Source organism: Loxodonta africana, chromosome 3, assembly GCF_030014295.1.
Source record: "Loxodonta africana isolate mLoxAfr1 chromosome 3, mLoxAfr1.hap2, whole genome shotgun sequence".
In the NCBI taxonomy this organism is placed as follows: Eukaryota; Metazoa; Chordata; class Mammalia; order Proboscidea; family Elephantidae; genus Loxodonta; species Loxodonta africana.
Genome location: NC_087344.1, coordinates 7,240,710 through 7,263,828, shown reverse-complemented (window position 1 = coordinate 7,263,828; position 23,119 = coordinate 7,240,710). Strand labels below are relative to the sequence as shown.

At 50.7% G+C, this 23,119-nt stretch overlaps 1 protein-coding gene across 9 annotated transcripts; it reads left to right on the top strand.

Moving 5' to 3' along the window:
• Positions 1–1,591: 1,591 nt before the first annotated feature.
• On the top strand, positions 1,592–20,490 carry TICAM1 (TIR domain containing adaptor molecule 1). 9 transcript variants are annotated; one of them, XM_064280331.1, is made up of 3 exons: positions 1,643–1,692; positions 5,050–5,117; positions 15,732–20,490. In XM_064280331.1, exon 3 carries the CDS (start codon positions 18,088–18,090, stop codon positions 20,188–20,190), a length of 2,103 nt encoding a protein of 700 aa, XP_064136401.1. In that variant the 5' UTR covers positions 1,643–1,692; positions 5,050–5,117; positions 15,732–18,087; the 3' UTR covers positions 20,191–20,490. The 9 variants fall into 9 exon arrangements, with proteins under 9 accessions (XP_003421709.1, XP_064136402.1, XP_064136401.1 ...); XM_023540707.2 differs by having other exon boundaries at positions 5,050–5,128; positions 17,949–20,490; XM_010601044.3 differs by having other exon boundaries at positions 1,649–1,692; positions 17,949–20,490.
• The last annotated feature ends 2,629 nt before the right edge of the window (positions 20,491–23,119 follow it).

Here is a 23,119-nt window from a genome sequence, read left to right as displayed (position 1 = left end):
TTTTTTTTTAATGTATCTGCAAATGGTATTCGGAGAAGGGCTCCCAGTTTCCCAAAGGGGCCCAGTCCAAGGCATTAGGACTTTTGTCAGTTTCAGGCACTTTAGCCTTCCTGAACTGAATCCTCCATAAAAAAATACTAAAAATTATATTCTACAACTGCCTCAGTACAAAAGCACATATAACTCAGGGTGGATTATGGGGATTTTTTTTCTTTCTGATCTTAAAATAAATAAAAACACTTTTTTTTCAGACACTGTAATTTTAATTATGAATAAACAAATTGTTTCCCAAAGGCTACACATTTTGTTGAAATACATATGTGAGTTGGAGTCAACTGAGTGGTAACTGGTACTGGTTTACTGCTGGGATTAAAAAATTTGCCTTGAGTGGTGAGATTTTTTAAAAATCCCTAATATAGAAAAAAATTTTTTTAATTTCAGTAGGAAAAATACAGACACTCTCACAGAATAAATGGGCAAAAGCAGCTTAAAAGCCATGAAATAGCAATAAACCTATTAAAAAATATTCAAATTCATACTGAAATGGTGATTTAAAAAAAGTGTTTAAACATATTTTCATGGCTCCAAAAAAATCGTGGGCCCCGTATCTGCTGTACTGATGGATATGTTGGCTCTGGATCCGCAGTCCCCAAAAGGTTAGGACCCCTGTGAATTTCAAAACGTCCTGTTTGCCAGTCACTCAAAGGAAGGTTCAAAATATACCCTTCTGCTAGCCCCGTTCCAATCACCTGGTCCCCCCCAAAAGCCCTCCAGGGCGGCCAAGATTTGACTCCCCAGTCCAGGGAAGCCACCCACCTTCCTTACCCTGTCCCCCCATTTTATTTCTTTGAAAGCACTTATCGCTAATTGAGATGGTTTAATTGGGAGTCCCTGGGTCCCAAACGGCAGTGGTGGTTTGGGTGGGTCACAAAAGGAAACCCTGGTGGCCTAGCGGTTAAGTGCTACCGCTGCTAACCAAGAGATCAGCAGTTCGAATCCGCCAGGCGCTCCTTGGAAAATCTATGGGGCAGTTCTGTTCTGTCTTACAGGGTCGCTATAAGTTGGAATCAACTCGAAGGCAGCGGGTTTGGTTTTTTTTGGGGGGGGTCGCAAAAAGTTAAGCAATGGGCTACTACTACCAGCGGAAAACTTGGCAGTTTGAACCCACCTAGAGGCACCTCGGTAGACAGGCCTGGCGATCTGCTTCCAAAAATTCAGCGATTACAAACCCTGTGCAGCACAGCTCTACTCTGCACACCTGAGGTCGCCGTGAGTCGGAATCGACTCTACGGCCACTAATAACAAAAATCATTTTTAAATTGGGGTGACCTTCTTGTCTGTGCCCCCACTGGCCGATGGGCTCCCTGAGGACAGAGGTCCTGTCTCTCTTGTCCCGTGCGGCGTCCCGCGCACAGCAGGCGCGCAAACTTGCTGAAAGTGGCAGCAGGCGGAGCTGCGGAGGGAATGGCTACGGGGCGTCTCGGGGGGTTTCCCGGCCCGGTAGGCAGCGCCCTGAAAGTGTGACATCACCTCTCCGGCTTCCTGCCCCGCCGGGCCCCGGAAGGGGAGGAGGCGCGAGGAGGCGCCGCAGGGGCCGTCCGCGCACCAGCACCTCCAGCCCGCCGCCAGGCCTCGCGCCCAGAGGCCGGGACCCAGGACCCGAGCGGTGCGGCCGACGCCCGGGGACGCCGGGTAGGTGGGCATGGGCGGGGGGCGGCCTCCCGGGGACGGCTGGCCGGGGGCGGCCTCGTGTGCCTGCAGGTTGCCGGTCGCCCGCGCCCGCGGCTCTTCGCCAGCCCCGAACTCCTCGAGTCCCCGCCGCCTGGTGTGCGGAGCCGCCTTCAGCGCGCCAGCTCCCTCCCCAGGGCCTCGGATTCCCTCCAACACCGCCGATGTACCTCTTCTGCACCCTAGATTCCCCCCTGATCCCCCGAATTCCTCCCCATCCCCCCAGATTTCACAACAGCTCCCTGGATTTCTTCCCAGAACTCCAGATTCCTCCTCAACTTCTCGGATTCCATCCCAACTCCCCGGATTCTTTCCTAACAGCCGAAATCCTTCCGGACTCCTCGGATTCTTCCGCAGTGGTCCTAAATTTCTCCCCGAAGTCCTCCCACTCTTCTGCTGATTTGGGGGCTTTCTAGGCCACAGTCCATGCGTGCCAACCTGCTCCTCTCCCCGCCCAGCCCCCTGGGACTCCTGAAACCCCACTTTTCCTGGGGCTCTCGAAACCCTACTTTCCCTGGGAGTTCCAAAACCCGGTTTTTCCTGGGGCTTCCGAAATCCCACATTTCCTGAGGCTCCGGAAATCTCTCCTCGGACCCTCCCCCTAAGCCCAGGTCTCCACCCCCCACTCCCAGCCCTCCCCATTGAGCTACATATCTGGGTACACTCCCCCCAGCACCAATAGGAGCCAGGGTGGCCTCAACCCATGGCGATCATCCCACGACCTGCATTTCTTCCCTGTCTTTGTGGCCCAGGCAGGGGTTTTGGGGAGCACAGCTGTGTGACCCAGGCATGGTGGAGGACGGGGGCTCTGAGAGGGCCCTGGAGCTAGGCAGCCTGGGTTAAATCCCTGCGCCTCTACTTTCCACCTGTGTGACCTAGGACGCCTAATTTACCTCTGTCTTCTCACCTGTGGAAAACCAAAAACCCATTGTGTTAGAGTCGATTCCAACTCAGCAATCCTATAGGACTGAGTAGAACTGCTCTGTAGAGTTTCCAAAGAGCGGTTGGTGGCCTTGACTGCTGACATTTTGGTTAGCAGCCAAGCTCTTAAACCACTGTGCTACCAGGGCTCTACGGAGTTTACTTATTTATGTTGCGTACCTGTGTGAACACCACCAAGAGCAAGGTTATTTATCTTGTTCCTGGCTGTATCTCCAATGCCCCACACGCAGTGGGTTCTTACTAAATACTTATTGGCTGAGTAAATCAATGAAAGGGCAGAACAGTGTCTGGCGCACAGTAAGCGCTCAACAAGAGTTTTCTGCTTCGGATTCCTTCCTCCCCAATTGACTAATAAGTCTTATCTGTGCCCAGCAGGGCTGGCGGATAGTAGGGGCTCCTGCGCACATTTTGACTTAATAAATGCTGCAAGGAGGCATGGAAGACAAGGTATGAAAAGCAAACCTGTTGCCGTTGAGTCGATTCTGACTCCTAGCGACCCTCTAGGACAGCGTAGAACTGCCCCATAGGGTGGATTCGAGGTGCCGACCTTTTGGTTAGCAGCTGTAACTCCTAACCACTATGCCATCAGGGTTTCCCCAGAGACACAGGGGAACCTCATACCACCAAGAAACAAGAGCCGGAGAATAGTGCATCCCCTGGGCCTGGGGTCCCCTGCACCACCAGGGCTCCATGAGGAGTGATGAGGCGTTTATTAATGCATTTATTCATGTGCGTTTATTGAGCACCTACTGTGTGTCAGGCACTGGGCAAAGCAAGTGATAACCCTAGGTGGTTATTGTTGTTGTTAGATGTCTTTGACTCATGTCCCTGACTCGTGTCCTTGACTCATGTCCCTGACTCATGGTGACCCCGTAGAGTTTCCTTGGCGCTAATCTTTTTAATCTTTATGGAAGGAGTCCTGATGGCATAACGGTTAAGCACTATCCTATTCCAACTCTTAGCGACCCTATTGGACAGAGTAGAACTGCCCCATAGGGTTTCCAAGGAGTGCCTGGTAGATTCAAACTTTTGGTTAGCAACCGTACCTCTTAACCACTACGCCACCAGCGTTTCCACAGAAACACAGGGGGACCTCATACTGCTAAGAAACAAGGGCCAGGAGAGTAGCGCGTCCTTTGAACCTGGCAGGTTGTCAGTTCGAACCCACTCAGAGGCTCTACTTGAGAAAGACCTGGCGATCTGCTCCCATAAAGATTACAGCCAAGAAAACCTTATGGAGCTCAGTTCTACTCTGTAACACGTGGGTTCATCGTGAGTTGGAATTGTCTCTATGGCAGCAGGGTAGAGTGTGTCAGATGGTAAGAAATTGAGAGGAGAAAAAAAAAAAAAAAGCAAGCAGTGTGGGGGAGTGACCTGTGATTTTAAGCAGGTGATATATGGGCTGAGACCTGAAGGAGGCCAGGGAGCCAGCCATCTGGGGATTTAAGGGAAAGAGTGGAACAGACAGAAGGAACAGCATGTGCCAAGGCCCTGAGGCAGGACTGTGCCAAGGGGGGTTAAGGAACAGTGTAGCTGGAACAGAGTGAGTGAGGGGGAGAGCAGGTGGCGGTGAGGGCAGTGAGGTGACAAGGACTCAATAAAATGAATCATGCCAAAAACAACTCTCGACTTCTCCCTCCTGATCCCAACCCCTCCTCCAAATCCTCCTACCTCGGGCCCAAAATCCAGGCATCCTTGCATCCTCCTGCTCCCGTTCCAGTTGACAACCAGCAGATCCTGCCAGCCCTGTCTCCAGATTATCCCCAAATCCGGTCCCTCTCCTACTGCCTCATGACAGCCACCCTGGGTCCAACCCTATGATCACCCACCCACCTGGACCAGTGCAGTCACCTCCACCCTGGTTTTCGCTCCTGCTCTTGCCCCCGCAGTCTATCCTCCCCTCAACAGCCAGAGGGCGCCTGTGAGCACCTGAGTCAGGGCCCATCCCTCCTCTGCCCACAGCCCTCCAGGGCTCCCACCTCCCTTAGAGTAAAAGCCCAAGCCCTCCCTGGGGCCCACAGAGCCTGCACGACCTGCCCTGTCCCTTCCCTGCCCTCCCCTCCTCTCTCCCCCTTGCTCACTCCGCTCCAGCCACACAGGCCTCTTTATGTTCCTCCAACTCTCCAGGCCCAGTCCTGCCCCAGGGCCTTTGCTGTTCCTTCTGTCTTTTACACTCTTTCCCTAGATGCCCATATGACTCCTCTCTCACCTCCGTCTGGTCTCTAACTCAAATGTTGCCTCCTCCCAGAGACCTCCCTTGAGCCCCAATTCTCCGTAGCCCTTTCCCCTTTCACCTTTGCCACCTCTCCTGGGCTCGTTTCCCTCACTGCACTTCCTGTTTTCAAAAATTACCTTGAGTTATTTTCTTGTTTATCATAGGTCTCTCCCAAATCAACCGTGAGCCGGTCTTGGTCTGTACCAACATCTAGAACAGTCCTTGGCACACAGTAGGTGCTCGGTAAATATTTGCTCAATATATGAAGAGAGTGTTGGAGAGTGTAGAGTGGGGAGGGGAATAGAATAAGAAAGAAGAAAATAGGTATCTCCAGAGGTAGCTTAAAATTTTTGTAAAAGGGGAGGAGAAAAAATAAGTTCTGCCAATATTTATTGTTAAGCTGCTATTATAATTAAGAGTCCCTGGGTGGTGCGAACAGTTAAGTGCCCGACTACTAACTGAAAGGTTAGTGGTTCAAACTCTCCCAGAGGTGCCTCGGAAGAAAGCCCTGGCGATCTGCTTCCAGAAGGTCTCAGCCTTGAAAACCCTCTGGAGCACTACTCTGACACGCGTGGGGTCGCCATGACTCAGAATTGACTCAAAGGCAACTAACAACAAGGACAGTTACAGTATTACGATTATTCTTTTGAGCTCTTGCTACGTGCTGGGGCATAGTCTGAGCTCTTTAACCTGATTTTCGCCCTGAACCTTCACAGCCATCTCACGCTCATCACAAGTACCATTTTTTTTTTTAATTGTTACTGTTTTTATTATTGTCCTTTAGATGAAGGTTTACAGAACAAACTAACTTCTCATTGAACAGTTAGTACACATATTGTTTTATGACATTGGTTACCACTCCCATGGCATGTCAACACTCTCCCTTCTCAAGCTTGGGCTCCCTATTACCAGCTTTCCTGTCCTCTCCTGCCTTCTAGTCCTTGCCCCTGGGCTCGTGTGACCCTTTAGTCTCGTTTTGTTTTATGGGCCTGTCTAATCTTTGGCTGAAGGGTAACTCTCAGAAGTGACTTCATTACTGAGCTATAAGGGTGTCCAGGGGCCATACTCTCAGGGTTTCCCCAGTCTCTGTCAGGCCAGTAAGTCTGGTCTTTTTTTGTGAGTTAGAATTTTGTTGTACGTTTTTCTCCACCTCTGTCCAGGACCCTCTATTGTGATCCCTGTCAGAGCAGTCGGTGGTGGTAGCCGGGCACCATCTAGCTGTGCTGGACTCAGCCTGGTGGTGGCTGTGGTAGTTGTGGTCTGTTAGTCCTCTGGACTCATCTTTCCCTTGTGTCTTTGGTTTCCTTCATTCTCCCTTGCTCCCGACGACGGACAGGTGCGTTTTCATGCTGGTTTTACAAACAAGGAAACTGAGCCTGAGGAAGGGGCTGCACAGGTGACAGGTGGAAGAGCTGGGAACCGCACCCCGTGGGTGTTTCCTCCCCACCTGCCTCCTACTCTCTAGGGTGTGGCATAGTCTCTGTCCCGGATTCCATAGAAGGTGGCGCAGGAGGGAAAGCAGGGTTTCCGGAAGGTTGGGGTAGTAGCTGGGCAGGGCAGATTCAGTGGACAGGGGACATGCTAATGGACTGTGTATGGGGGACAAAGCCAGTGCAACCACTGTGTCAGGGTTGCGTTCAGGCTGGTGGCCGGAGAGAAGGTGAAGGAAGGCCATTTGACTTTGTAAATTTCCAGGAATGCAGGCAGGGGCAGTCCTGCCTTGCTGATTCTGAGTTTGGTCTGCTCTGGCATAGTTTTCCACAGAAATCCCCGGGCCCTAACTGCAGTGATCTCCAGCGGCAGTGCCTACAGGGAGCATGCTCACTAGTGCTCATTGAGCACCCATGGTATACCAGGCACAGTTCTCTAGGTATTAACTCATTTAACCCCACAACAACTCTAGGAGGTTGGGCTTGTGATCATACCCATTTTACAGACAAAGAAGCTGAGGCACCAGTGGGCTCAGGGCTTGTCTGAAGTCACAGCCTAGAGATGAGATGTGAACCCCAGCTAGCTGGCTCCCAAGGGCATGCGTGCTCCAAGCTGCTTCTCCCTTCCGCCTGGAAGGGACTCAAGGGACACCAGCTAAGTGGCACCGTGTGGACGGGGCAGCGATGGGTCCTCACAAGAGGGCAGCGGCTCTTGCCAGTCGTCGCCCTGCGGGAATGTGGTCGCAGCCTGGCACAACGGTTGATTTTTCAACAGAGTCCTGAACGTTGGAGCTTTACGCAGAATCTCCTTTGTTCAGTGTTGGCGGTAATTCAAAATAAGTTAATTTCCACATTGCTGCCTTTGGGAATGTCTGAACTGTTTTTTTTTTTTTTTAACATTTTATTGGTATATAACCTGTGTCTTTGTTTCTTAGTGTTGCTAATAATGGAAATACCACAAGTGGTTGGCTTTAGCCAACAGAAATTTATTCTCTCACAGATGAGGAGGCCAGAAGTCCGAATTCAGGGCACCAGCTCTAGGGGATGGCTTTCTCTCTCTGTGGGCTCTGGGGGAAGGCCCTTGTCTCAGCCTGTCTTGCCAGCCATCCTTGGAGTTCCTGGGTGTGTCGACTGGTCGCCCTCTGTCGTCTACAGATAATGCCCGTCTTCCCCTGTGTCTGCCATCTTCCGTGCCTAACCTGCTCCTTTCCTATCTCAAAAGTGAGTGGTTTAAGACACCCGGCTATGTTGCTGTGGCCTCATGAACATAACAAACAAACCCTATTCCCAAATGGTATTATATCAACAGATGTGGTGTTATTGCTGTGTGCCTTCTAGTCAGTTCTGACTCACACCAAAAACCAAACCCATTGCCTCTGAGTCGATTCCGACTCATAGCGACCTTGTAGGACAGAGCAGAGTTGCCCCATACAGTTTCCAAAGCTGTAATTTTTTTTTTTTTTAATTGTGCCTTAGGTGAAAGTTTACAGAGCAAATTAGTTTCTCATCCAGATATTTACACACAAATTACTTGGCGACATTGGTTACAGTCCCCGCAATGGGTCAGCACTCTCCCCCTTTCCACCCCTGGTTCTCAGTGTCCATTAGGCCAGTTTTCCTGTCCCTTCCTCCTCTTTGCCTTTGGGCAGGTGTTGCCCATTTGGTCTCAACCACTTGATTGACCTAAGAAGCACATTCATCATATTTGCTGTTGTTTGTTTTATAAGCCTGTGGTTTGATTTTAATCTTTAGCTGAAAGGTGAACTTTGGGAGTGGCTTTAGTTCTGAGCTAGCAGGGTGTCCTGAGGCCATAGTCTCAGAGGTTCTCCCAGTCTCTGTCAGACCAGTAAGTTCAGACTTTTTTTGTGAATTTGAACTTTGTCTTACCTTTTTCTCCCACTCTGTCCAGGACCCTCTACTGTGATCCCTGTCAGGGTGGTCGGTGGTGGCAGCCGGGCACCATCTAGTTCTTCCGGGCTCAGGCTGGTGGAGGCTGTGGTTCACGTGGTCCGTTAGTCTCCTGGACTATTCTTTTCCCTTTGTCTTTGGTTTTCTTCATTCCCCTTTGCTCTGGATGCGATGGGATCAATAGATATATCTTAATGGCTGTTGGCAAACTTTTAAGATCCCAGACCCTATTCATCAAGGTAGGATGTAGAACATTTTGTTTATGAACTATGTTATGCCAATTGACCTAGATGTCCCTTGAGACCATGGTCCCCAGCCCTCAGCCCCAGTAACTGGGACCCTCAGGGTGTTTGAATTTGTCTGGGAGGCTTCTAGACTGTGCCCCCTTTGTGGTCTATTATGTGTATGAATATACATGCTGTACATGCCAATAACCAAAAACCAAACCCACTGCCATCAAATCGATTCTGACACATAGAAACCCCACAGGACAGAGTAGAACTGCCCTGTAGGGTTTCCGAGGAGTGCCTGGTGGATTCAAACTGCTGACCTTTTGGTTAGCAGCCAAACTCTTAACCACTACACCAGTGGGGTTTCTGTACATACAAATAAAAAAACAAATAGGTATGTAAAAATAGTCATGGCTGAAACTATACACTTGTGTGGGCATACTCCTATACGCCCTCCTTCCCCTGTGCAACGTATGTATCTAAGGCTATAAATCTTTATGGAAGCAGCTGCCACATCTTTCTCCTGTGGAGCGGCTGGTGGGTTGGAACTGCCAGCCTTTCAGTTAGCAGCCGAGCACTTAACCACTGTGCCACCAGGGCTCCTTGTATTCCAACGCACAGTGATCCTATATGACGGAGTAGAACTGCCCCATAGGATTTCTGAGGCTGTAATCTTTATGTGAGCGGATTGTGTGGTCTTTCTCCCTTGGAGCTGCTGAGTGGGTTCGAACCACTGACCTTTCATTTCGCAGCCCAGTGCTTAACCATTGCACCACCAGGGCTCCTTCGCACAGCTCTAGGGGGTTAGGATTTACAGCACTGATTTTGGGGGGACACAATTCATGTCTAACAACCTCCATCAGGGGACACAAATCCTAAGTGCTGAACTCGATGACTTTTTAACAAAGTGAACACAGAGTGAAATAGAATGTGCTACCCAGTCCCCTCCCAGGTTCTACCCTCGAAGGTACCCACTGTCTTTCTTCATGCTTTATCAGCTGTGCCCTTTTATCAGTAAAGAAATTGATGGGTGCATACCAACACGTATCACTTTTTTTCCTTTGTAAGTTATATAAGCAGCCATTCCCAGGAGCCATCAGGAGGTGGGAGGAACAGTTGGTCTGAGGGTCACTGCCACCAAGGGTGATACAGCGCCATATTTCGAGTAGTCATTCTTGATCATTTCAAAAAGTTTTGGCCCGACTTGTGGTCCCACCTGAACATAAGATCATCATCGTTTTTATCCCATTACATGACTTGACTGTACTCGCTTTACTTATATTACGGGCAGTGTCTTTCACCCTCTATTTCTCCACAGGAGCCCTCACAGGCCACACACTCATTTCATGAGGGTTAGTTTAATGAAAACTAGATAATTAGTTTCTCAGGCCAGGTAGCCAGATCCGCATAAGCTGATACCTCGCAGGACACTTGGAGACTACAAGCTCAGTGGGTTCTGGAGCCAGGCAGCCTGGGTTCCAATCCAGCTGTGCCCTTTTGAGCTGTGTGACCCTGGCCTACTTACCCAACCTCTCTGTGCCTCTGTTTCCTCATGTCTAAAGTGGCAATAACTCTAGCATTACCAGATTGTTGTGGGAATGTCTAAACTGCACAGTTCAATAGAAACAGAATGTAAGGCACATGAGTCATTTAAAATATTCTACAGCTACCTGAACAACAGGAAAAAGAAATGGGAAATCGATTTTAATAATAAATGTATTTAACCCATTATAATCCATTGCCATAAAGTTGATTCCGACTCATGGTGACTGCACGTGTTTCACAGTAGAGCCATACTCCGTGGAATTTTCATTATATCCAACACATAACTGATACAAAAAAAATTTAAAGAGGCATTCTACATACCTTTTTTCATACTAATTTTTTAAAATAGGATGTGTATTTTACACTCACAGCACATCTCAGTTCTGATGCTAAATTTTGAACAGTGAAAGTGAAATGGGTAGAATTCTCGCCTTCTGTGTGGGAGACCCGGGTTCGATTCCCAGCCAGTGCACCTCATACGGAGCCACCACCCATCCGTCAGTGGAGGTTTACACATTGCTGTGATGCTGAACAGGTTTCAGGGGAGCTTCCAGATTAAGACAGACTAGGAAGAAAGGCCTGGCTATCTCCTTCCAAAAATCAGCCAGTAGAAATCCTCTGGATCACAATGCTCTGATCCGCGGCTGATCGAGGGATGGTGCAGGGCCACGCAGCTTTTTGTTCCCTCGTGCGCGGGGTCGCCATGAGTCAGGCTGTTTCGACCGGCAGTGAACAACAACAGCAACAAAGTGAAATATAACCCTACCAAAACAAAGTTGTATCCAACAGGAAAAAGAAAAAAATTTACACAGCTTCCACTTTTTAATTTAAAATTTTGGCTAATTAAAAATTGGATAAAATTAAGTATTCAGTTTCTCCTTCGTAGCAGTAGGCACATGTGACCGGTGGCTATAGCGTTGGCCGTGCGGTTTTAGAACACGCCTATCATCACAGAAAGTTCTATTGGACAGTGATGGTCTTGACAGTGAGTGTCCGCCCGTAACAACTACGTGGGGCTAGAGTGAGGCAGCTGGTGTCGTGGTTACAAACACGGGCTTTGGCCCCAAATCGCCATTCTGCCAGTCACTAGCTGTGGGATCTTAACCATTTTTGCCCTTCTGTATATTGGAAAAAATAATATGCCTATTTCATAGTCCAGGGGTCTGCAAACTTTCTGTAAAGGGCCAGACTATAAACATTTTCAGCTTTGCAAGCCAGAAGGTCTCTGTCACAACCTTCCTTCCTCTGCCTCTTGATCACTCTATTTCTGCCACCATCGAATAAAAGCAGCCATAGGTGATATGTCACAAATGATGTGGCCATGTGCCAATAAAACTTTATTTAAAAGAACAGGCAGTGGGCCAGATTTGGCTCATGGGCCGTACTCTGTGGCCCCTGTCATGGGCAACTGTGCATAGTGTGATAGGGCAGGCTTGACAAAAACCTTAAAGGAGGGTAGGGAGTGTGCCATGGACATGCCCCAGGGAACAGTTTTCAGGCAGAGGGAACAACCCGTGCAAAGGCCCTGAGGCAGGACTGTGCCTGGTGAGTTTGAGGAATGAGGAGACCCGTATGGTACATAGTAGGTCCTCAATTACAGTCAGTTATTTTTACCCACTAGACTGTGAGCTCCAGGACAGAAGGATCTGTTCTTGTTTTGTCTCCACTGAGTCCCCAATATGTTCTTGAATGAATGAATGAATGAAAGCTATGTGGGTCTCTCTCCCTCTAGCTGTTTTCATTTACAGGTAGTCCCCGACTTACAACTTATTTGAGTTACGACGAACCACACTTACGACCGTCCATTTTTTGTTTTGTCCACCTTATTGTTAGCGACGGAGCCCTGGTGGCGCAGTGGTTAAACCACTTGGCTGCTAACCGAAAGGTCAGCTGTTCGAACCTGCCAGTTGCTCCGAGACAGAACGGTGTGGTAGTCTGCTTCCGTAAAGGTCACAGCCTTAGGAACCCTATGGGGCGGTTCTACTCTGTCCTATAGAGTCACTATGAGTTGGAATCAACTTGACTGCGGTAGGGTTTGTTTTGGGTTTTTATAGTTAGTTATATGTACAACACACAATGTTGCAGCGTAATTCGCTGATGTTACCATTCTCACATATAGTGTTTCCAACCCCCAAAGACAAAGATCAGATTTATAAAGATATTACTAATAAAAGGCAATAATGATGAAAACTTAAAAAAGAAAAACAATGAGGTATTCGACTTACGTCAGAACCGACTTATGACGGCGTAGTCATCAGAACGGAACCCCGTCGTAAGTCAGAAACCTACCTGTATTTATTATTTAACACACGTGTTTAGGGTTTTTACTCCAGGGATTGCACTTTGGCTTACAAGTGTGATTTTTTTTCCCCTGCTCACAAAGTGTCTTAAAAATACTGAATCGATTGCCAACTTGGAAAACTTAGGAGACTCCCAAAAATCCAGATTCCTGGCTTCTCTTGAAACCTGAGCAGACTTGGCTCCTCTGTTTTCCCTCAACGGATGACAGTGAGTCACGGCCAGTGCAGTTAGACGGGTGACTCTGGTTGTTCAGGTTCCAATGACCGGGGGGTGTAGTGTGTCCTCATCCAGCCCTATTTCAGCCCACCTGGACCAGTGCAGTCACCTCTGCCCTGGTCCCCTACTCCTGCCGTCACCCACCAACAGTCTGCCCTCCTGCAGCGGCTAGAGGGCGCCCGTGAGCACGTGAGTCAGGGCCCCTCCCTCCTCTGCTCACAGCCCTCTAGGGCTCTCCTCCCTCAGTTTAAAGTCCAAGTCCTCCTCGTGGCCCACAGGGCCCTGTGTGACCTGCCCCATTCCCTCCTTGCCCTCCTTTTCTCCTCTCTCCCCCTCACTCGCTCTGCTCCAGCCACACGGGCATCGCTGTTCCTCCGACTTCACCAGGCACCATCCTGCCCCAGGCCCTTTGCATGGGCTGTTCCCTCTGCCTGGAACACTCTTCCCTCAGGTGTCCCCATGGGTCATTCTTTCACCACTGTTATGTCTTGCTTAAATGTCTCCTTCTCACTGAGGCCTTCTTGGCAGCCAGAGCTCTAGCCATAATATTCATATCCCAGCCAGAAGGAGAATGGAAAGGGGGCATAACCTCTCCCTCTAAGGGAAATTGCACACAGAATTCTGCTTGCACCCCGTTGGCCAGAACTTAGTCACTGTAGCAGCAAGACCTGTAGACCTGTTGCCGTTGAGTCGATTGTGACTCATAGTGACCCTATAGCAACCCTATAGGACAGAGTAGAACTGCCCCAAAGGGTTTCTAAGAAGCAGCTGGTGGATTCAAACCGCCGACCTTTTGGTTAGCAGCTGAGTTCTTAACCATTGTACCACCAGGGCTCTGTAGCAGCAAGGGAGGCTGGGAATTGTAGTTTGTATCTCGGGAAGCCATGTGACCAGTAAGAATCAGGGGCTTCATTAACCGGGAGGAAGGTAGGACAGGTGTTGGGGCATTACCCAGAAGAGTCTATCCCAGTCTCTGGGAGTTCGTGTGGAACCTCCAGGCTCTGCTGTTTCTGGTCTATTTTCCCTGGCTGAGACTCCTTTCCCCTGTACCCTCTCACCCCAGCTCCCTCACCCCGTCACCTTCCTGTCCATGTACTCTGCCTGGCCAAGCCACAATCTGCCAGAGCCCCAGCAGTTGCAGAAATAGCTTGTAGACTTTCCAGACAGTCTGGGTCCGTGTCCCCAGGCTCTGTGACTTTGAGCAAGTGACATCCCCTCTCTGAACCTCAGTTTCCTCATCCGTAAAATGTCAGTTATAACGCTGTCTGGTGTAGGAATTGTTGTTGGGTGCTGTTGAGTCAGTTCTGACTTAGAGTGACCCCATATGACAGAGTAGAACTGCCCAGTAATGTTTCCTAGGCTGTAATCCTTATGGGTCATTCTGAGTCAGCATTGACTCAACGGCGACGGGTTTAATCTTTACAGGAGCAGACTGCCAAGTCATTCTTCCATGGAGGCGCTGGGTGGGTTCGAAGTACCAACTTTTCAGTTAGGAGCCGAGTGCTTAACCGTTGTGCCACCAGGGTTCCTTTGTAGAGGTTACAGGAGATCATTTCATGTAGTTCAGTATTTTTTTTGTATTTGAGATGTAATTCATATATCATAAAATTCACCATTTCGAAGCATACGATTCAGTGGTTTTTAGTATATTCGCAAGATTGTGCAGCCATGACTGCTATCTAGTTCTAGGACATTTTTCTTCACCCCGAAAAGAAACCCAGAACCCATTAGCCATCACTCCTCCTCCCCCAGCAATCCTGACCTACTTCCTTTCTCTGTGGATTTGCCTGTTCTCGACAGTTCATATCAATGGAATCATATTTGTCCTTTCATGACAGACTTCTTTCACTGAGCATCATGTTTTCAAGGTTCATCCATGTTGTAGCGTGTATTGGAACATCATTCATTTTTATAGCCAAATAAATAATACACCATTGTGTGGAAGGACCACATTGTGTTTATCCACTCCTCTGTTGATGGACACGGGCTGTTGCCACTTCTTGGCTGCTGTGAACGGTACTGCTGACAACGCTGATCTACAAGTATTCGTTTCAACACTTGTTTTCACATCTCTTGGGTTTATACCTAGGAGCACAAATGCTGGGTCATATGATAACTCTCAGGAGCCCTGGTGGCACAATGGTTAGGCGCTTGACCGCTAACCGAAAGTTTGGTGGTTTGAACCCACCCAGTGGCTCCAGGGGAGAAAGACCTGGCCATCTGCTCCCGTAAAGATCACAGCCTAGAAAGCCCTATAGGCCAGTTCTACTCTGTCACATGGGGTTGCCACGAGTCAAAATTGACTCCATGGCACCCAACAGCAACAACAGTGGTAACTCTATATTTAACTTTTTGAAAATGGCCACACTTTGACAACTGCCCGGTAAATAGCTGCTGTTATTACTTTATTGATTTCCCCCTCCCTCCGTCAGTTCAACTTCTCTCTTTCTACTCCCCTGCCATCTTGCCTTATGTTAGTATTTCAACATGTCAAGCCACTTCCAGTTTTCGAAACACCCAGACAGCCACTCTGGCTACGCTCCCCATCTCAGCTCCCCGTTCTCTCTTCCCCACACCCAGCCTAGGCTCAGTCATGTCTCCCTCCTGCTTCTGCCCCTGCCTCTGGCACCCTGCCATACTCTCTCTGTTCTTCCCTGCACTCTGACCTTCCTGGCACCACTGACTGTGGTCCTGGAGCCCCAGTGGACCTGCTCAGAAGGAATCTGTTTAAAATCCTGTATCACTTATGTAACAAGGCCTGTCGTTTATCAGCAAAGGGGGTTGGTCACAGAGTCAGTTCTTGGTCTAGACCAGGGTCTCTCTCCCTCAGCACTGTTGACATGGGGGTGGATTCTTCTCTGGAGTGGGGGCAGTCCTGGGCACTATAGGGTGTTGGGCAGCATACCTGGTCTCCACCCACTTGATGCTAGTAGCACCCCGCCCCCGCCTTCTGACAACCACAAATGTCTCCAGATATTGCCAAGTGTCCCTGGGGGGCGGAACTGTCCCCAGGTGAGGACTCCTGGGTTAGGGGATTCCACTGACCCCCCAAGAGACTCTGCATCCCATAATCACCTGACCTTCTGCCATCCTAGGACGTGGTACAGAAACTAGAGGATCACCCCGGTTTACACCGTCTAACCCATGGGAAATTTATTCTGCTGTATGGTGTGAAGTAGGGATTGAACTCTATTTTTTCTAAATAATCTAATGCAGGGTTTCTCAACCTCAACACTGTGGACATTCGGAGCTAGATTCTTCTCTGCGTGCGGGCCGCCATCTGGTGCACTATAGGGTGTTAAGCAGCATCCCTGGTCTCCACCCACTCGATGCCAGTAGTACCCCAGTCATGACTACCACAAATGCCTCCAGACATCACCAAATGTCCCCGGGAGGCAGAATCAGCCCTGGTTGAGAACCACTGTCCCAGGGTGAGGCATTTCATCTTCCCGGGCGTCAGTTTTCTGATCTGTAAAATGGGGTTAGCACTGTCACCCCACAGGGTCTTTGTGAGGATTAAATGAACTCACGTTTGGGAAAGATATCTAAGAGCACAAATGGGCTCGTTAAATGGGCCCTTTGCTTATTTACGTAAAAGCCATTGTGGATGAAGCTTTGTCCTACCAGGGTGTGGGGGTTACTGGGGGCCATCTTACAGGCTGACTAATACCCTAACAAACGTGTATTGAGCATCTGTTGGTTTCTTGTCATCAGGCTCAGCACTTTCCGTATATTAACACAACCCATTTCCCTGCAACAAACCCATAAAGTGGCTGCTGTTACCCTAAGAGGCAGCACAGTCTTGTGGTTAGGCACATCACCTCTGGAGCGTGGCTGCCTGGGTTCGAATCCCAGCTCTATCCCTCGCTTGCTGTGTGACTTTGGGCAAGTGAATTGACCTCTCTGTGCCTCAGTTTCTCCATCGGTAAATGAGGATAATAATGGTGTCTACCCTTTGGAGTTGCGAGGGTTGAATGAGCTAAAATAGAGAGAGCTTGGCTCTTTGTAAGTACCAGGTAAATAGTCACTGTTGAGTTGGTTCTGACTCACGGTGACGCCATGTACAACAGAACAAAACGCTGCCTGGTCCTGGGCCTGCTTGAGTCCCCTGTTGTGACCACTGTGTATTTTGAGTGCCTTCGAACCTAAGGGGCTCATCTTCCACCACTGTATCGCATAGTATTTTGTTGTGTTCCATAGGGTTTTCATTGGCTGGTTTTCGGAAGTAGCTCGCCAGGCCCTTCTTCCTAGTCTGTCTTAGTCTGGAATCTCCGCTGGAACCTGTCCACCACGGGTGACCCTGCTGCTGTTTGAAATAACCAAAGCGTAGCTCCCAGTATCACAGCAACATGCAAGCCACTGCAGAACGACAGACTGACAGATGGCAGGGGTAATATTGCTATTGTTAGTTGTCAATTCCAACTCATGGCGACCCTGTGTGTGCCGAGTAGGACTGCCTTATAGGGTTTTCAATGGCTGTGACCTTTTGGAAGTAGATCACCAGGCCTGTCTTCTGAAGCATCTCTGGGTGGGTTTGTACCACCAACCTTTCAGCTCGTAGTCGAGCACTTACTCCTTTGTGCCTCCCAGGGGCTTCCAGGTAAATGTTGTTGTTGTTGTTGTTGTTGTTAGGTACTGTCGCGTTGATTCCGACTCACAGCGACCGCATGTACAACAGAAAAAAACACTGCCCGGTCCTGCACCATCCTCACAATCATTGCTATCCTTGAGCCCATTGTTGCAGCCACTGTGTCAGTCTATGTCATTGAGGGTCTTCCTCTTTTTGCTGACCCCCTACTTTACCAAGCATGATCTCCTCTAGGAACTGATCCCTGCTGATAACATGTCCAAAGTACGTGAGACGTAATCTCTCCATCCTTGCTTCTAAGGACCATTCTGGTTGTACTTCTTCAAAGACAGATTTGTTCGTTCTTCTGGCAGTCCATGGTATATATTCGATATTCTTCGGCAACACCATAATTCAAAGGCATCAACTCTTCTTTGGTCTTTCTTGTCCATTGTCCAGCTTTCGCATGCATGTGAGGCAATTGAAAACACCATAGCTTGAGTCAGGCGCACCTTAGTCCTCAGGGTGACATCTTTGCTTTTTAACACTTTAAAGTGGTCTTTTGCAGCAGATTTGCCCAGTGCGGTGTGTCTTTTGATTTCTTGACTGCTGCTTTCCGTAAGTGTTGATTGTGAATCCAAGAAAAATGAAACCCTTGACAACTTCAATCTTTTCTCCATTTATCATGATGTTGCTTATGGGTCCAAGGTAAATGTTAGCTGGTGTCATTCTGCAGAGGAGGACACCGAGGTCGGGGGAGGTGACGTGTATTGGCCAAGGTCACCCTGATAGGATGTGGTGGCATTTGGAGGAAGGCGGGCGGGCTGCCTCCTTTCTGGTGGTAACTGTGTCCCCTCCTCGCCCAGGTCTGCTCTGAGAGCCCCCACGGCACTCAATGCAGTGAATGGATAGGGGACGTCCGGCCTGCAGGAGTTAGGCGGCACATAACATGCCTGGGTCACTCAGCGATTCTCCTGCCCCCGGAGGCCACATCCAGCCGCGCGCATGGCCGACACAGAACCCTCGCTCCCTGGAGCATTTGACATTCTCCGTGGGGCGGGCCAGGACAAGCTCTTGCATCTGAAGCACAAACTAAAGACACTGCATCTGAGCTGCCAGGGGGCCAGCCTACTGCGTGCCATGGTGCTCCTGGCGTTGGGCCAGGACACTGAGGCCCGACTCTCCCTGGAGATGCTGAGGACAGATGCAGCAGCCCAGTTTGTGGCCCGCCGGTGGGCCAGCATGGACATCACTGAGGCCCTAGAGGAGCCAAAGGACATGTCCTGGACAGTTGCCTGTGTGTACCACTTGCTGGCTGAGGAGAAGCTGTGCCCGGCGTCACTGCGGGAGGCCGCCTACCGAGCTGCCCTCCAGGCCCTCAGCTCCATGGACGACCCCCGGCTGCCAGAGCTCCAGGCAGAGGCCCGTGACCGGTGCGGGTGGGACGTCAGCAACTCGGGTGGCTTCCAGCCCCTGCACTCCCATCTGGGCGGCCGCCCACCATCCTCGGCATTGCGCTCAGAGATAAGGAGCGTACCTCAGCCCATCAGGAATCCCTCAGGCTGGAGCCAGGCGTGTTCCCTGAAGTCCACGGACAGCCCAGCCTCTCTGGCCAGCAACCTGGAGATCAGCCAGTCACCCACCATGCTTTTCCTCACCCAGCCCCACAGCCCCCCCAGGCCCAGCAAGCTCTGTGATGAGCCCCGGGACAGCCTTAGGCCCGAGCCTACCCCCATGGGCTGCCAGGAGCCGGAGCAGGTGAACTGGCCCCCCTCCATGGAGACTGACCCCCCTCAGGAGCCCCCACACAGTCCAGCCCCCCAGCTGCCTGTGGTGGCCCCAGATCCAAGCCCTGCTGGCCTTCCCAACCCCTCAACACCGCTGGCATCCAGAGCCCACTATCCAGAGGAGTGTACTGAGGTGTCTGTGGCCCCCCAGTCTCTCCCCTCAACCCCCCAGTCTCTCCCCTCACCTGTCCTAGACCCCCCGGACAACCCTACCAAAAATGGGACATCAGTCCCACTTTCTGTAGAAGACACTGCCTCCCAGAAATCTAAGCAGAGCCCGCCTCCTCCCTCAGCCCCCCAAACGTCCTCTCCCTCACACTCTGCTTCTGCATCACCGGCGTGTGCGGCTCCCCCGGCCTCGTCCTCAGGCCCCGCGCCCCCCGAGTTGGAGTCCTCCGAGCAAAAGTTCTATAACTTTGTGGTCCTCCATGCCAGGGCCGATGAGCACGTGGCTCTGCGTGTCCGTGAGAGGCTGGAGCAGCTGGGCGTCCCGGACGGGGCCACCTTCTGCGAGGACTTCCGGGTGCCCGGGCGCGGCGAGCTGAGCTGCCTGCAAGATGCCATCGACCACTCTGCCTTCACCATTCTGCTGCTCACTCCCAACTTCGACTGCCGCCTGAGCCTGCACCAGGTGACCCAGGCCCTGATGAGCAGCTTCGTGAGGCACGGCTGGCAGGACTCCGTCATCCCCTTCCAGCCGTTGGAGACATCCGAGCTCAGCTCCGACGCAACCAGGCTGCTCTCCAGCCTTGTGTGCTTGAACGAACACTCCCAGCTCTTTGAAAGGAAGGTGAAAAACACCTTCAAGAGGCAGAAACTGCAGGAGCGCAAGGCCACCTGGAAAAAGGAGCAGCAGGTCCGGGCGGTCCGGGAATACAGCCAGCACCTGGAGGGTGAGCGACAGCACGCGGCCGAGATGAGTACCGCCTACTCTGCCTACCTGCAGAGCTACCTGGCCTTTCAGGCGCAGATGGAGAGGCTACAGGTGGCTTTGGGAACCCAGATGTCGCTCGGGCCTCAAATGCCCCCCGGGGTTCAGATGCCCTTTGCGGGGCAAGTGCCCCAGGGGGTTCAGCTGCCCTTGCCTACCTGGCCAGGCTACCCTCAGCCACCCCTGCCTCCATGGCTGGCTAGCACTCCTCCACCAGCCTTCCCGCAGCCCCCCTCCTTCCTACCAGTTTCCCCTGGGTCCCCTCAGAGCCCTGGGCTGCAGCCCCTCATTATCCACCACGCGCAGATGGTCCAGCTGGGGCTCAACAACCATATGTGGGGCCAAAGGGAGGCCCAGGCCCCTGAGGACAAATCACAAGAAGCAGAATGACCGAGTGACCAGGTTTGATGACCTTGGGCCTGTGGGGTCACGGACGGATGGACACACCTGGACCCCAGCATGGGCTTTCGGCTGTACCTGAGACCCTCATCTGCCACCTTCCCTTTTCCCGTGCCCTCATCCCTTTGGGGGGCAGTGGGAGGTGGGGTCATCAACAACTTTCGCGACATGGTCGGGGAGACCCTCAGTGGCCGGAAAGTAGTGCAAAAGGGTAGCTGATGACTTTATGGCCTTCAGAAAGGCCGGAATGAGACTTGATGTTTACAAATTATCGCGCTTTTGGGAAATGGGGGGGGGGTGGGCTGGGGGATATCGTTATGGTCTTTATAATAAATATTTATTGAATGATTCTCTGGCGACATCGTCCTTGGGGAGACCTTTGCCCCGCTATTCGTTAAAAAAAGATGTGGGTGCTGTTTTCAAAGAGGGAGTAGGAAGAGAGGCGCGCCTCCTTTGACAGAAAAGTACCGGAAGTTGCGCACTGGAATGTGCTCTCATTCCATTGGGCAGGAAGTAGTCACATGACGTGCTGCTCAGCCGCAAAGGAGGCTGGGAAGTGTAGTCTTCTGTCTGGCCACGTGCCTTGATTTTAACATCAGAGGTGGACGGAGGGGCAGTTTCGGGCACCACGTTTTTCCTTTGGTGCGGACCTTGATAGGAAGGCACTTTGGGGCTCCACTACCAAAGCTGGGTTCAAATCCCACTGTGCGTCCTTGGGTGAGTGGCTTTACCTCTCTGAACCTCAGTTTTCTCATCTGAGAAGTGGGTTTATGTGCCAGTGTTTCGGTGTCAGAATCCTTGAGTGCTCGACTGCTAATCCAAAGACTGGCAGTTCGAGTCCTCCCAGAGGTGCCTCAGAAGAAAGGCCTGGCGATCTACTTCTGAAAAATGAGCCATTGAAAACCCTGCAGAGCATGGTTCTACTCTGACACACACATGGGGTCGCCATGAGTCAGAGGCGACTCAGAACAACTGGTACTCGTGGTTTCGGGGTCATCAGCAGGTCACATCCGTTAACACTCAAACACTAGGTACAGCATAAATGCTTAGTAAGTGTGCACGTCCCAAGGATTAATCTGTTCCAGGGTCACAGACTTTTTGAGAATGAGAACAGAGTTAACATTTATTGAAAGGATCCCTGGTGGCACAATGGTTAAGTGCTCAGCTGCTAACGGAGAGTTTGGCGGTTCGAACCTCCCCAGTGGTTCTGCGGGAGAAAGACGTAGCGATCTGCTCCCCTGAAGTTTACAGCCAAGAAAACTCTATGGGGAGGTTCTACTCTGTCACATGGAATCTCTATGCGACACAATCAACTCAACGGCACTCAACAACAAAAACGAAGTCAAGAATACACGTGTGACTATAGCATTTATCGAGCCCTTGATATTTGCCGGTTCTTGATTCTTTAAATATGTAAGCACGTCTTTTTGTTGTTGTTTTTTTTTATTTTTTCATTGTACTTTAGATGAAGGTTTAGAGAGCAAACTAGCTTCTCATTAAACAATTAATACATGTTTTGTGACATTGGTTGCCAACCCCATGACATGTCAACACTCTCCCTTCTCGACCTTGGGCTCCCCACTACCAGCTTTCCTGTCCCCTCCTGCCTTCTCATCCTTGCCCCTGGGCCAGTATGCCCATTTAGTCTCCTTTTGTTTCATGGGCCTGTCTAATACTTGGCTGAAGGGTGAACCTCAGGAGTGACATTTACTGAGCTATAAGGGTGTCCAGGGTTCACACTCTCAGGGTTTCACCAGTCTCTGTCAGACCAGTAAGTCTGGTCTTTTTTGTGTGTATGAGTTAGGATTTTGTTCTACATTTTCCTCCAGCTCTGTCCAGGACCCTCTACTGTGATCCCTGTCAGAGCAGTAAGTGGTGGTAGCCGGGCACCATCTAGCTGTGCTGGACTCCGTCTGGTGGAGGCCGTGGTAGATGTGGTCCATTAGTCCTTTGGGCTCACCTTTCCCTTGTGTCTTTGGTTTTCTTCATTCTCCCTTGCTTCCGACGGGGTGAGACCAGCAGAGTAGCTTAAATGGCCGCTTACAATATGAGCGCACCTTAATCCTTTGAGTGGCCCTTTGAGGGAGAAGCTTATATTTTGGACCCATTTGACAGATGGGGAAGTCAGGGACAAAGAAGTGAATTCTGATGCCCAGAGTGACATAGGTCGGAAGTGGGGAGGTCACAATTGAATAAGGTAAACTTTGGGAAGTTTGGGAGGTTGTGAGGGAGTGAGGGAAGGGAGCAAGTTCTGGCCCGCTGAGCTGGAAGCCGCTGACCCCTTCTGACCAGGAACCTGGTTTGGACACTAGCTCTGCCTGCCCTTTCTTCCCTTGCTGGGCGGGCCTGGCATGAGTCACCTAGGCAGTTGTGCTCACTGGCTATTTCCATTGCTGAGTCAGACCTCGGCTGGGGTCTGCTCTGGGCCTTGGTAAAGTGAAACCTAGGGGAGGAAACCCTCTGAGATTAGATTCCAGGGTGGGGGATAAGGGCTCGTGAAAATGGAGGGTCTCTGACCATTGAAGCAAGAAAACCAAAAAACCCAAACCTACTGGCGTGGAGTCGATTCCAACTCATGGTAACTCCATACGTTACAGAGTAGAACTGCCCCAGAGAGTTTTCTGGGCTATAAACTTGATGGAATCAGATCTCCAGGTCTTTCTTGTGCAGTGCCGCTGGGTGGGTCAAACCGCAAACCTTTAGGTTAGTAGATGTAGACAAGGAGCCAGTAACAAATTGCAAATGACTGGACAGCTGCAATGAACTGGCTATGTGCTCATTTGACCAACATTTATTGAGTGCCTACTGTGTGCCAGGGATTTTCCAGACACAGGGATGCAGCACAGGCAAAAACAGACATGATCTGTCCCTTGTACCCATTTTAGTGTGGGGGGTAGGGTGGGGGAGGCAGCAAATGAGC

Bases quoted from the DNA above. Each gene is read 5' to 3' on its own strand.
- TICAM1 (XM_003421661.4), top strand. From the start codon at position 18,088: ATGGCCGACACAGAACCCTCGCTCCCTGGAGCATTTGACATTCTCCGT.